Source organism: Plectropomus leopardus, chromosome 12 (assembly GCF_008729295.1).
Source record: "Plectropomus leopardus isolate mb chromosome 12, YSFRI_Pleo_2.0, whole genome shotgun sequence".
NCBI classification, from domain to species: Eukaryota; Metazoa; Chordata; class Actinopteri; order Perciformes; family Serranidae; genus Plectropomus; species Plectropomus leopardus.
In genome coordinates, this window is record NC_056474.1 from 15,895,905 (window position 1) to 15,910,672 (window position 14,768).

The 14,768-nt window shown below is 40.4% G+C and overlaps 1 protein-coding gene across 4 annotated transcripts in view; it reads left to right on the plus strand.

Annotated features, from left to right (window-relative positions):
* Positions 1-14,768, plus strand: part of kcnab1b (potassium voltage-gated channel subfamily A regulatory beta subunit 1b) — a 58,387-nt gene that overhangs the window by 33,644 nt on the left and 9,975 nt on the right. For all 4 annotated transcript variants that reach the window (XM_042498079.1, XM_042498076.1, XM_042498077.1 and 1 more), the window contains 6 exons: positions 2,175-2,212; positions 2,963-3,042; positions 3,523-3,567; positions 5,897-5,941; positions 8,299-8,342; positions 14,094-14,180. In XM_042498079.1, coding sequence (XP_042354013.1) covers positions 2,175-2,212; positions 2,963-3,042; positions 3,523-3,567; positions 5,897-5,941; positions 8,299-8,342; positions 14,094-14,180 — 339 coding nt within the window. The remainder of the gene's footprint in view (positions 1-2,174; positions 2,213-2,962; positions 3,043-3,522; positions 3,568-5,896; positions 5,942-8,298; positions 8,343-14,093; positions 14,181-14,768) is intronic.

The window sequence follows — 14,768 nt, forward strand, 5'->3', positions numbered from 1 at the left end:
GAATTAATTGTGGTACCAATCAAGCAATTTACTAAAATGTCAAAATATTCCTCTTAAATTGTGTAGCTGTTATTATAATGCATAAATGATAATAATGATAAAGCAGATAATTTACAAGAAAACAACCTTTAATTGACCACAATAAGGCTGGGCCTACACCATTCTGCTCTGACTTCTGGTGCAGTTGGCTACAGATTTAACACCAGCTCCTGCATTATTTCCCATTAGTGAGAGATGACGACAAGCAGCATGTGACAGGATCAGGCAACAAGAATATAAAAAGAATTTCAAAATTCTCACCCTGTGCATGCTGTTTGGAAGAACATCAGGGGCTGAAGCTGCTTATTTCTGAAGAAAGTTTAATAATGCAGCACATCATTGCATTCTCCATGTGTGTATGCATGGTCATATGCGCAGTCCCCTTGTGTGTTGCAACTGTAAAAAGACCTGTCCCATGACCTGTGACTTAATCTGAACCCTGATACAGGGGAGTTTATTGATAGCTTCAACATGGCTATTACTTATCAAGCCTCTTTTAGCTTTTGACAAATGGCAGGTGTTGGCTATTTGTTTGCTCCACCCTTTTTTGGTGACAGAAATAAAGGATGAAAATAAGCTTTTAAAATATGTAGAGGAAAATGAGGAAATAAAGAATAAAATATGAAAACTGACCCAAGTAGCTACCTGTCATCAGAGAGCTGTAGAGGACAAACTTTCATTTGTTTACTGTAGAAATACAGTGTATCCTCCCATTCCTCTTCTTGATAGAGTGGGTCTGATATGTTGCTACACTTCTGGTGCAGTTGGCTACAGATCATATATCACCAGCTTGTGCATTATTTCTTATTAGTGGGAAATGACAACAAGCAGCATGTGACAGGATCAGGCAACACAAGATTTGGAAGAGAATATAAAAAATCTTACAAAATTGTGTTCAGCCTATACTGTTTGAAGGGAGAACAGAGGCTGGGATCGCTGATATTTATAGGCGAGAATACAGTACATCAGAGCAGTCTGTGCATGCTTATTTATTTTATTATATTTAGCAGGGGTACTTCTCATTCCTCAATAGAACAAATCTGTTAATGAGCTAGAGTAAGGTTATTTAAACCTCAAGATGTTAAAAAGTCACCAAAAAGACAAAAACACTTCTGGAAACAAGACAAATTTTGACAAATATATAAATACATCAAGTTATTTGCTCTGAAATATTTTCGATTTCAGGTCTAAAACTGTAATGATATGTTTTAAATATGTTTGAAAGTGTAAAATGAGGAATATTTAGAACTTTTATATATGTAATGTAGCTGTTTTGTCATTGAGTTTCTAATAAACAACAACAACAACATATGTCAACATTTCCAAAATAATAGTAGTATGTAAAATGACTTTATCATAGGGTGTCATTATCTGGAGGTGAAAGTGGAAAGTGGATAGTGTATCACCTAGGCGAGACACCTGCCAAGCTGTTGACCACTGTTCGAGGACAACCACTAACAAAGTTAGTCATGATAAGTCATTGCTGTTTTTTCCAGCAACTTTTAAGGCAAAAAAATGTGTGTTTTTAAGAAACCTGTCACTCTTTTTCAAGTGGGGGTTGAGCTACAAAGAACAGTTGATTTTTACCTAGACATGGCTTTTCCAGTGATGATTGTGCCCCAAAAACCTGGCATTTTAGGCAATAGCATGATCTCTTCCTAACCATAACCATGTGGTTTTAGTGCCTAAACCTACCCACATATTAACCACAGCAAAGTTTTAATATATTCGTTCCATAATAACATGCAAATGTAATGTATCCCTGGTTTGCAGAAAAAAACAGTGCCAACATTTTTTTCTGCTAATTTATTCGTGTACTCACATGCAGGAATTCCCTCACAGGACCCAGCACAAAATACCTACAGGTGCTATGCCATGTTCTTGGTGTTATCACAGTAAAATTCTGCGCATAGTAGCTTTCTCACAGGAAGCTCATATGGCAGGGAACATTTTTCATCTCTGACATTTGGCTGTGATGGCTTTAGGATAGGGGTGTTTTGTCATGTGTCCATGCCAAAATGTCAGAGTATAAATTAATGCAAAACACAGTAATTGCAAGTGTGGTTTTACATGTAAAAGATCTTGTATGGTTGATGTTTGCTGCAAGATTTTGACTTTGATGTTTCTTTCAACAGGCACATGGGTAACATTTGGAGGTCAAATCTCTGATGAGGTAAGATGTCATGTCGGATTCAACATTCACTTGTCACAGCTCATGAGCAGATGTTGGCTTTCATTATTTCTGACCCTGCAAATACAGCCAGTGAGCAGTTGTGTCAGTCAACAAGACCCAATTTGTAGCCCCAATGGGAGCAACTTAGTGTAACTGGATGTAAAATGGTGTGAGTGTGAGTAGAACACAGTTATATTCCCAGTATCAATTCCCCAACATCACAACAGACTGTGAAGTCCCTGTTGGCTGTCTCAAGGCCAAGACGTTAGGTCGTATTGCTTCCTGTCACAAGTTATTAAGCGAAGGACCTCTTCCAGTGCCTTGATCTGGCCTTGAAGGGGGGAAGCCACTGAATTGGAGACAGCTCATCACTGCCCGATGACCACTGGGAATAAGTGACACACACAGACACAAACAAAGTCGCCAAAACAAAACAGGAGCAGAGCGCAGAAAAAGAAAGTCATCATGACAAAATTGGCCTTCCCTTGTATGGCACAGGACAAACTGCAGGCACAAGAACTAGGTCAATATAGTCTGGGAAATATATTGAGCAGTAAACAACTTTAATCAACAAGCATGCGGTACAGTTTTCCTGGTGATGATTATCTCAGTGGAAAAGAGATTTACTCTCCTTGCGCTTCTTCGGGGAATTTTCCCGACCCATCTTTTTTGAAGTGTAATTTTGGGTAATATTTATAGTACGACATTAAACCACACTGGAGTCCATGCAACTTTTCTTGTCTTTGTCAGGTGGCAGAGCAGCTGATGACTATCGCCTATGAGAGCGGGGTCAACCTGTTCGACACGGCTGAGGTCTACTCCGGGGGGAAGTGAGTGTCTCTGATTTGTTATCTATCTCACACTCACAGAGCAATTTTCTGGCCTTGTCAGCTTTTTTCCCCACAAGACACGAGATCTTAACAAGGTTTAGCCCCAGACCAGGAATTACTCACCTGAGGAGGCAAAAAACGAAAAGTAGCCCGACTCCAAAGTGATTTACATAATCTTATTCATCACTGGAGGCTCCCCTTTATGTTCGCAGCTCAATCTAACTTTATAGGCCTGGACATTGTCTCGCTGAATAATGCGGGAAAGGGTTATGGCTGTATGCAGATGAATATTAATTTCAAGGACGCAGGCAAAATACAGGCACACAATACAGGCATTTATCTTGTACTCCTGCTGATCTTTAATCATGCATTCATGCTATAGATGTGTGGCAGATAACAGTCACGCTTACATGCTCTTAGAGAAATGGCAGCCTGAGCTTTAATCTCATCATCTCCTCCTTGTGCATTTTTTTTCTTCAGAGCAGAGATAATCCTTGGAAACATCATCAAGAAAAAGTGCTGGAGGTAAAGTGCTGTCTCTTAAGATTTCAAATGTGTTCTATGAATAGGTTTTTAGATGTGAGTATACACTACATTGTGAAAAATATGTGGACGGGCCAACAAAATATGTACCTTTATGTTAGCTTCTTACTTTAAAAAATGCATCCGCTCGTCTGAGGCTGCAGGGATTTGCTCCAATTCAGCGACAAGAGCATTAAGGTCAGGCACTGATGTTGGATTATAAAGCCTGGCTCACTGTTGGTGTTCCAGTTTTTCCCAAAGGTGTTACATGGGGTTGAGGTCAAGACTTTCTGCAAGCCTGTCAAGTTCTTCAACCAAGAAAATCATTTTGTTAAGGATCTTATTTTATACATGGTGGCATTGTAATGTTGGAACAGCAAAGGGCTTTCAGGAAACTGTTGCCACAGAGGTGGAAGCAGGCTATTTCTAACATGATTGTCTGGAATTTGTCTGGCTGGAATTTTAAAGGAAGCAATCTCTGTGAACCTTTGCTTAATCAAACCAGGTAACCAAAGTATTGGATAAGCTGAAATTCTGAACTGACGATGGGATAAAAGTTGTTAAATCCTCTAGAAGCCAAATTTCTGTCCATCCAGTCAATCCCATATTTGTTGAGACATTTAAATAAAAATTCAAAATGTCAACCTTCTGGTGGTGCTAGAGGAAAGTGTTTAGGATTCACCCCCCAGGGACCACAAATGTCTGAACTGATTTTTAGCCAGTTTATCTAATAGTTCTTGAGATATTACAGTCTGGGCCGAAGTGGTTGACCAACCAACAGACCCACCCGCCATCTATTTAGCAATGCCGCTACGGCTGAAAATTAACGATTTGACCATTTCTGACCCAATTTTTGACTCGTTTTAGAGTCAAAATTTCAGTCTTGTTTGGTGTTGTTTGCCATTTAGTGTATGGGGGCAGCGAGGACCAATCATAGCCAGATCTACTGCTTACAACCGGCAATCAGACGTTTGGATGCATAAAGTCAACAGCGAGGGCCACCACTTTCAGGAGCAGTGTTGTAGTTGAATACTTTTGCACTTAAAGATAAAACAGTTGCATTTGTGTCATTTGTATGTGATTTTTTGAAAAACCCATATAATGTGAGTAGCAGGTGTCCCATAGGAATTTTCAAATGATCAAATCTGGCCTCCATTTAAAAGAAGTTTGGACACCTGTGCTCTACGCTATGTGAACTGTGCCTCCGCTAGCAAACACACTTCTACCTCTCTACCTGCCCCAATAGACAGAACGGTCCATTGGGGCAGACAGACCGTTATGTTGTCTATTTTACACGCACAGTGTGAGCACTCAGGTTATGGCTTGATGATCAGGCTGTATAGTGTGAGCACATAAATCGTGAGCTTTGGCTTTACGTTGCAGTCGATTTACTCTCACAGCGGGAGTTGGAATTGAATAACATTTCTAAAATTGCCGCAAATCGTAAAGTGTATTCTCAGTTTAAGAGTTATGTTTTCTTTCTCATTCCTTCAATTCTCTTGTGATCCCCTAGATTTATGTTAGGATCCCTTAGGGGTTTGTGACCAGAGGTTGAGAAACCACTAGCGTCATATATTATTGCATGCTATAGCATAAAACTTTCCATTTACCAACACGATTGGCCTGAGCCCAAACCATGAAAAATAGCAGCAATTTCGGCCATGTGGTGTCTGGTGCTTGTGCTGAATACGTTTATGTATGTCTGCTTCCAAGCATTGCACGTGGTGAACTGAGGTGGTGAATGTTGCAGAGGGTGCATCCTTCTCACATTTCTCATGTCAATGTTTATAAGCGCTAATTTAACGAAAATCTCTCCATCTAAATGTAACCTAGTAAAAACATAAAATTTGCTCATGATGTCTGTGGCTCAAAGCTGAATAGCAAGCAGAAGCTGGTGAGTGTGAGCTTGTATCTGCACCACTGAAAAATATCACTTTCGCATATCTATACTGCATGCACTGCCACGCTGCAGTGATAAGACTCAGTTATGTCTGTCGCCCTTCTCAACAACTCATGGCAGCTTTCTGCCTGCATACCCTCACCTCAACTGTGGATCCCTTTAAATTATTGATCACTCAAGCATGGAGATTTTATAGTGAGGGGCCTATCTTGTTAGAGTTCACAGAAAAGAGTCCCTCTGCGGTTTCTCGTGCTAGATAAGTTACATGTTTGATAAAGTGTGGCCCGTCTGCCATTTCAAACTGCAAGATGAAAAGGTCACTGTTGAACGCTTGTGATTCGTTCCATGCACACATGCAGGCATGGACATGCTCACAGCTTTTTAAAGTCCTTTTTTTATGGCCTTTTGATGTGTCTGTCTGTCTTCCCTCAGGAGATCCAGTCTGGTGATCACCACAAAGCTTTACTGGGGAGGAAAGTAAGTGTGCGCATGTGCAAACCCAAGTGTGTGTATGGTATCCAGCATGTGCGGTTTCCTCCTCAGATGTTCGAGCTATCTCACCAACAACAGGCTGCACATTAAAATAGCCACAGAGCGTGACATTGCATCCAACATTTTGGAAAACCCACAGGCGCACAGACGTGGAGGACACACTGGAAAAATGAGTGACACACACACATAGATTTCAACATGGCCATGTTCTCACCCCCTCCTGCTTCCCTTCATACCCTTCCTCAGCTTCTTTGCCAAACTGCCAAGAGTCATATCTGCTTCTTCTGTCATGCTGGAGTATTCTGCTCTCAATCTGCATTAGTCACATCCCCTCTGTTTCTTAAAGTCTTCAGGCTTATACTCAAGCTCCTCAAGTATATCCACATTCTTCTGCTCCTCTTGAGTTGTTCTTGAGGGCCCTTTTACAATTGTGTAAATTTAATTTAAGCCCATCCTCACAGACTTTTGTCATGGCACTATGTCAGTCTCCACACCGGATGGATTTAAAGAATAACTACTTAACCCCCTGCTGAGCGAGCTGTGAGACTGCCCGAGAGCCCGTCAAGCATCTCACCTCCCAAACAAGCACTAGATATTTGCACACTTTATTCTCCATTGTGCTTCCCTACCCTCTTGCACAAAAGGTAAAAAGACATGGTAATACGGAGGAGGGGCAGCATGTTCTTGTGTTTGTAATGCATTATTATAGCCCTAAAGGATGGAACGCCGCAGGAAGGAGGGAAGTAGAAATAGAGTGTGAAATGGAGCAAGAGCAACACAAAATATCAGACAACGGAGCAAATACTGAAACTCTAGAGCAGAAAGAAAACAAAGAAACTGCATGTAAAAGGAAAATGCAGGCATGGGGAAAATCTGAAAGTGACTGAGTGAACGCAGGTGGGGCCACTGACAAATCACTGAAGCACAGTTTTGGAGATTTGAAGGTGTTCTGGTTTTACGGCTCATAGCGTCACTGTTTTGGTTGACACTCACGACTCTTATCAGCAGCATTTTTGGACCCACCAGCAGTTGTTTTGAGTAAAATAGCTTTTAACAACTCACTGTACACTTTGTGCTCAGCGCTACATGTCAGAAAAAGTTAGCTTCTAGCTAGTGAACATAGAGCAGTATTTAGCTACTGAGCCTTTGGGGATTTAGTGGGGACCAAAGTAGATCTTATAAGAGTGAAGTTGGACTTACTTTGTCAGGCAAACAGAAATTCGAATCCAAATGAATGTTGCTCTATATTGGCTGGATGTGTAAATAACTAATTAAGCCTCGACAACTTTAGAAATAGATTTTAGTTTTGTGTTTAAAACTTGTTGCGCAAATTAGCCATAATATCAATAAAATCAGGTTAAAATGAATATAAAAATACCACATGACCTTCAAGTAGAAGTTCTATTAATAAAAGCTCAGAGGTTTAACATGGTACATATGCAACAAAAGTATAGACTGGCTTCTCTCTGAGTACGATAGATTATTGGCCCGAAAGAGGCATTTTTATATTGAAGATGAGTGGTGCTACATCAAACTACTATACTATGAAGACTTACTTTGATAAAACACTGTTTTAGAATGTGAAATGTTTAGCAATGACAAACACAAGCAACAAGCACAAGCCTCTCGTCCATGAGTACATGCTTCCATCTGCATGTTGGGTGGTGGATGTAGTTTATTAGAAAGAAAATAGTTCCTACATGAAGCTGTTCACAACAAGGTCTGTGGATTATCTTGAGTAACCAGGTCATGATTTTTAGAAAGAGACATTGCTGTTGAGTTTTGGCGCTTTAAGCATCACAAATTGAGTGCCATCTAGTTCCATTACATTGGAGAGAAGGCAGACATCTCTACGGCTGATATCTCCGACAATCAGCAACTCAAACAAAAACAATCTAGTTTGATAAACAGGACAACAGGTAACAGGTCCCTTTAAAAGCATAAGATTTCTCTCTATCCAGTTTAGAGTATAAAGATGAAAATGGAATTGATCAAGACAAGTACTTGAGTAAATGTACTTTATGTTCCCTGCATCTAAAAGCTACATATTCAACTAAGTGATTGTCTAGTTTTTGCATCAATATATTTTCACCTGCAAATCACCAAAGTGCTGCCAACTGCAAAGCCATCGTCAAATCGCAGGACAGAAAGTGACAACCAGCCTTGTGTTTGCCCGCTGCACAGTTTGTTCTATAGAGTGGGTGTATTTGAATGTGATTTGTTGGTCGTTTATGCAGGCGTTCATTTGGCATGTTAAATGATCTGCTTCAATTCACGAGATTTGGAAGATGAATGTGTGTATGCATGTGTGCTGACATGCTCCTCTCTCCCTCCTGTTGCAGAGCGGAGACGGAGAGAGGCCTCAACAGAAAGCACATCATCGAAGGTAACAAGTCGATTTCCTCTCCGCTGCTTTGTCCTTCACATCACCCCATCACTCGCAGCCCCGCCGCACTCCTGTAATCTCCCTCTTTTATCTCTTTTCCTCCGCCTCTCTCCTCCTGTCTGTGTCTTTTCTCTGCTCTTTGATTTTTATCAGCATGTGCACCCAGCTGAATTTGAAAGTTGTATTTGCAGATGGTACATCAAACCTCACCAGATGTTTTGTGTTATCTGTCATAATACCTTTACAGGTGTTTTTAAGAAACTGTTGCAACCTAGTGTACTTCAAGCTACCTAACATCCTCAGACACTTCTCTCCATTTTTAGAAGACTTATGGCTTCGCTCAAGCTTACAATGACACACCTCTCTCATCCCATTGGCCCGCTCCACCCCAATTCCCTAACAACTCGCCATACTGTCCACAGCGCAATGCACCTTCTGCAGTGACTCAGCACTCTCCCACATTATTAACATTCAACACAGCCTCTGCAACTTTTCCCCCAAACAAGAGAAAAGGGGATATACATAGAAAAGGCTGGAGGAGAAGGGTGCAGAGTGGGAACACGGAAGCAAAGGTGGCACCCCCAATTAGCTAAAGCTGGTCCAGATGGTAGGTAGCAGAGAGAGAAAGGTGCAGTGTTCCTGTCACTACTAGTGTGGCAGATGTCACCACAGGGCAATAAATTGGCTGAGTTACCGACACTATCATACTCACTACTGGTTGTATATTCCACCACAGGCCAGTCAATGAACCATTTGATTGGTTAAGTGACATTTACTAGGAGTGATGGGAAGTCAAAAGCAATGATTAACGGCAGCAGTCAGCACTGCCAATGAACTCTGAGGGGCAAGTAGATGTCAAAGTCTCTTCAGCAGTCAGCACGTGTTTAGCATTTTCCTCACAGGACAAAGAAATTCCCTGACTATTTCATCATTTCAAAGAGACTTTCGTAGAACGCATAATTAAATGCATAATTCATTGCAGATGCCAGTGGAATAGCTTTGTTGTTCAGCATCTTTTCTCAGTTCCAAAAATAGACTTCCTTCACAGTCGGTAAACTCCAGTTAATCCACGAGACAGCGGAAACTGCTCCGGATGACGGTGCAGGCTCAGATTAGGATCCATGTAATGGGTGTTTCTGGGATCGTGGGAGTGCAGATGACAGAGGGAAGAATAAGTGGTTGGAAGGGCGACTGGGAGAGCAGAACTCTCAGCTGGGATTAGCGGGCAATGATGAAGCCTCTGGCACTAATCTGCCATGCACACTCACACATACTCAAGAGCGCGAGAGTGTCTTTTGCTTTGTCTCTCTATTACTCCGCTGTCCTCCTTTGTGACAGTCCCTTGTATTCAGTCTTCATCTTTCATCAGGTCTTCTCTGTGTGTAAATGATCTGCTCACACTACTTTGTTGCCATCTCTCATCCTCTCCTCACTGTACGGTGCTTCACTTCCGACGAATAACGAAAGCTGAGAGAGTGAGAAATGAGCGCAGTCTTTTTTCTAAGCCCTCATCTTTCGTATCATATTTTCAGCTTTGGGTTGTTTGGCTCCTTTCCTACCTGTCAAAACAGGATTCATTTATGTAACAAGGATAAAAGTTTGCACAGATGCATGTCTTTTCCCACATATATCTTCTTACCAGGAGGTAGTGGTGTTAACTCAGCTTTACACTGATTAACTTAAGCACTGCTTGACCTTTTAATATTCTTGTTAATCAAATGAGACAAGTATTTCTGTCCTGAAAATGATGGTATTGTAGCTTTGTAAAAGGGGCAAAGAAGTGATTCTGACAGCAGCCTAAAATTTATAAATGTTAATCAGAATAGTTCCATTATTTCAATAATAAATGTGTGGGGTCTTTCAATTTTAACAGATTATATTTAATTTAGGATTTGAACAACAAGAAGGCTAAGCTGTCAAGTTGCATTTTAAGTCACTTTTTGTATTTAAATGCCCTGCAATGATCAGAGCATTAACCCTTTGACACCTGAGCAAATCGGCTTAATTTCTTTCTAAAACATGGAGGGGAACAATTTAGTAAAAACTTACAAGAAAATTACCTGAAAATAAGCACAAAAAAGTACAGTAAAAACACAAACTAACAAAAAACAAGCAAGAAAATGATCTAGAAAGTGTTTTTCTTTCTTTAACATAATTTTAAAAATATATTTTTTCTCTCTATTTTAATAATATCTAATAATCCATTTTTGTCATGTTTTATTAAAGAATAAAAAAGAGAAAAATTGCAACATAGACAGCCAAGTTGCTCAATATGTTTTTCCTGTGTTTTTGAAAGAAATACAACCAATTTTCTCATGTTTCAGAGGTTTAAATGCTTGCAAAAAGGCATCTGAATGTAGCACAAGTAATGGTGTCCTGAGCAGAGAATGAAGCCCATGAAAGGCCTGTTGGATCCATCCACCGCCCCTCTCGCCTGCCCTATAGAGACCTTTGTGCTACTTTCATTACATCATTACCGGCAGCATTTCAAACTGATGCGGCCTGTCTGCGTATTATGCTGTCGCAGCAGGTACCATCCGGCTGTCTGGCTTTTTGCCGTCAGGATCTTTCACCAAAATCACTGCAAAAGCGACAGTATTTCGTGACTTCGGAATGAGAAGAGGCTGGGTAAGCCGGTCCAGCCGCCTGTGCATACTGCATGTGTGTATCCCACTGGCTAGCTCATCATCATCTCTCTGAACTGCACTTATACGCTGATATTGGGATGGCAGTATCGCAGCAGCGTAGCGCCCACCCTCTGGTTTCCCGCTGGTTAACATTGTTGTTATTTAGCACTGTTTATGGAGTAAGCACCATTAGTTGAGAGCCGCTGGTTCAACCTCCATGTTAACTCTGAATCTGTCCTCCCTGTAAAGGATATCGGGATATGATGGGTTAAAGAAAACAAAGTAGTGACTGATCTTACAAAATGTGGGGGTTTTTTTTGCAGGAAATACAAAATTCTACGTTAGAGTATGAAAAAAAAATCGTACAATTTCAAGGTCCAATCAGAACAGTTTCAGTGGAGTAACCCTGCAGCAGTAAAATCCCTGAGTGTAACAAATTGAGTAACAGTTCATTTAATTGCTTATTAATATTTTTTTTTAAAGGAAGAATATTAATGTCCTCTTTCTTTAAAATGAGCTAGTCATGCTTTGATTTAAACAGAAAAACTTAATACAGTTAAGTCCATTATTTCAACAGTTTGAGTTTTGTAATGTGCTGCATGCTGTTTCAAATATAAAAGAGATTTTAAGGTGACAGCAGAAAGAGCACAGGTGTAACTAATTACATAAGAAATGGCTGAATTCCAATCAGGTGTTCAGTTCTGCATGCATGCATGCTCAGTGTCCTGACTTACTGGGTCGTTTTAATGGAGTGGAGCCATGATTAATGCTATTACTTACACCTGTGCTTTTCCCTGCCACGACCAGTCAAAATGTCTGCTTTAAAAAGGTCTATTAACAAAACCTGAGTCATCTTAGCGAACCATGTCCTGAGGCTAATAGCAGCTTTACCGTTTGCGGCCATAAAGCCGATAAGAATTCAGTGATTAAACTGAGAACGAAAAACTTCAGAGACTTTGGATTAACCTATCTAACTCTGGAAGCAGAAGAGCTACTTCTTATATTTAGAATCATCACAAAAACGCAGAGTTTGCTTCTTTATAAATGAGCACCCAGCCGGTTATCTCTTGTTATATTAAATGGTCAATTGTTTGACATTAAACCCTTTGAAACCTGAGTGAATTGGCTTAATTTCTTTCAAACATGTGAGAAGAGGGCAATGAGCAACAAAAAAATTAATGACTCATAATTTTTGCAAGCAAATCTGTGTAAAGGACAGCCAAAAAAATACCAGAAAATTACAAACAAAAAAGAATTTAAAAGTTGAAACACTTACACTAACACTTGAACAACTACAACAAGAAAACTTACAAATAACAATAATTCTGTAAAATGTTAAATATTATTTTCCCCTGTTTATTTTTTTAGACATTTTTTCCAGCTTTTTAAAAATATGTTAGTGGAACAGTTCTTACCAAGTTGCTCATTCTCCATGTTTTGAAAGAGATCACACATATTTGCTCTGGGTTCAAAGGTTTAAATATTTATGAAAGGTGTCTGAGACCAGCACAAGAAAAGTGATGTTGCTCCAGCTTTCAAAGGGTTAATGGGGCAGTTTAGTACGTGAGGTGATAATGGCTGCATTTCCTTTGCATACAATGCAGTATTTACGTTTACAGTATTTAGTTGTTTGGCAGTGGTCCTTACAGTCACGTGACCATGACTGCTACAAGGTAAAACCACATGGAATATGACGACTCAGATTCACGTGTGAGCTGGATCAAAGTTGTGCCAGGCCAGATGCAGCTGGCGGGCTTTGAGTCACATGTGGTCAACTGTCACTTTGCCATGTTTACGAACATGCTGACTTTAAATCCCCCAGGATCTAACTCACCCTTTATTTTATTTATTTATTTTATTTTATTATTAGCTGATGCCATAGTTTAAAGGAATAGAGAATACCTGTGCTCTTAAATACATCTTATTTGGGTTTTGTTCCCGTGAGTGAGGCACCATCACAGATATCGAGGTTAAAGCAGCTATAGAGAATATTCTTCTATTAAAGCTAGAATAGGCCGTTTAATTTTGGCATCATTGGCATCAGACCTCTGCATGAACACTCTGTTTTCAGGCTTTAGAAAATCTAGCCCGGGACAGGAAACTTCTGCCAATCACAGGCCTTTCGTAAAAAGAGGGCAAAAGTTATTTAAGTTTGAAGTTATTTTTATATAATTGTCACAGAAACATCTTTCAGTGTACTGTTTTAACTTTGAAATGAAAATGTTTGTGACCCGACTGCCATGTTTACAACAGTCAAGCCAAAACCAAGCACTGCCCACTGGCTGGAGAAAAACATTCCCATGGTACAGCTAAAAAATACACTTAAATAAGTTTATGACATAAATATGACATAAGAGGCAAGAGATAGGCAATGCAGTCAGAGAATCTTGACGTATATTTGATCAGTTCACGAGCAGTGATTGACATGATAAACAACTGTGTAAGAAGTTTCTCAGCTCTAATAGGATGTTTTGGGGATTATTGCAAATGCCATTAGGAGCACTAAGATGGCAGAGCAGCATGATTTATTTCACTGATTTTCTGCCAAGATGTAGTAAAAGTTATAAATGAAAAAAAAACCTTTTCAGTCACATTGTTTAAAAAGTTACCTACTGTTGCTTTAACAACTGACGGTGGCAGAATAATCAGTCATTGCAGGTTTAAGCATGCTGCAAACAAACCAGTTTTAGTGTAAAGTTATTCCTATAGCAACAGTGTTGAATAAATAGCAAAAAGAATTGGAGGGTGATACATGCAAACGGTGATTATCACTCTTCCCCTGCAGATTCAGGCTGACATGTCCGTGTCCAAAAGTGTCACGGGACAAGATTTTCTACTTCTAAAATATACCATAATAAGTCTCCTTGGTCCTCTGGTATTAACAAAAGTATTTATTAGTAGGAGGATGATACTCTGGGCTTATGTCGGCTATGTTGAATCCTTATTTCAAGTGTATCAAATCACCCTTTTGGAAATTAGAAATATTTATTGATGTGTTAACGCTATGGTTGATAACACATCTATTCCAGGACCACACAAATGCTCATGACTCTCGTTTATTGTTTTCTTCGTTCTCATGCTGTACTTCACATTTTTTTCGACCTTCTCTCTCCTTTACCTTCAGGTTTAAGGGGCTCCCTCCAGAGGATGCAGCTCGAGTATGTGGACGTGGTTTTTGCCAACCGGCCAGACAGCAACACTCCCATGGAGGGTGAGTGATGGCTGACCAGGCCGGGGGGGTCTGGTAAGGACAATGCATGTTGTTCTGTAACATGAGAAGGTGAGAAATACTGACAAGACCGCTGCCCTCACCGGACCGGTGACCTTTGCCTTTGACCGAAGGGGTTTGTCTTTGTGGTTGTGTATGTGTGTGTGTGTGTGTGTGTGTGTGTCCACATACACACATTTCAAGTAATCTGACAGTCTTGCCTCATCTCTCATCCTCTATTTTAGTCTACCACTCTCCCTCTTGTTCTCTTTCCGTCTCTGTGGGATCACTAGTTTCCACAGGGTCTCTGAGCTACACCCGCTCCTGGCCCTGCCTGCTCTTCAGAAGCAGGATTATCTAGCCCCTCCGGGGGGAAGCTGGTGTATTTTTGGGCTGGTCTCACTAGATACAAGCCCTACTGTGCGCTCCTTTCTTTTAACACTCCAGTGCTCACTTTCCCAAAGATCTACCTTATGTGACCATTTATTTCTTTTACACACTTCCAGTTTCTTCCTCGATTACTTCTCCTTTGTGATGAAGCCATCACAGATCCTTGGGCCCCTCTTCTATCCGATCCTAACCCTTGTCCAC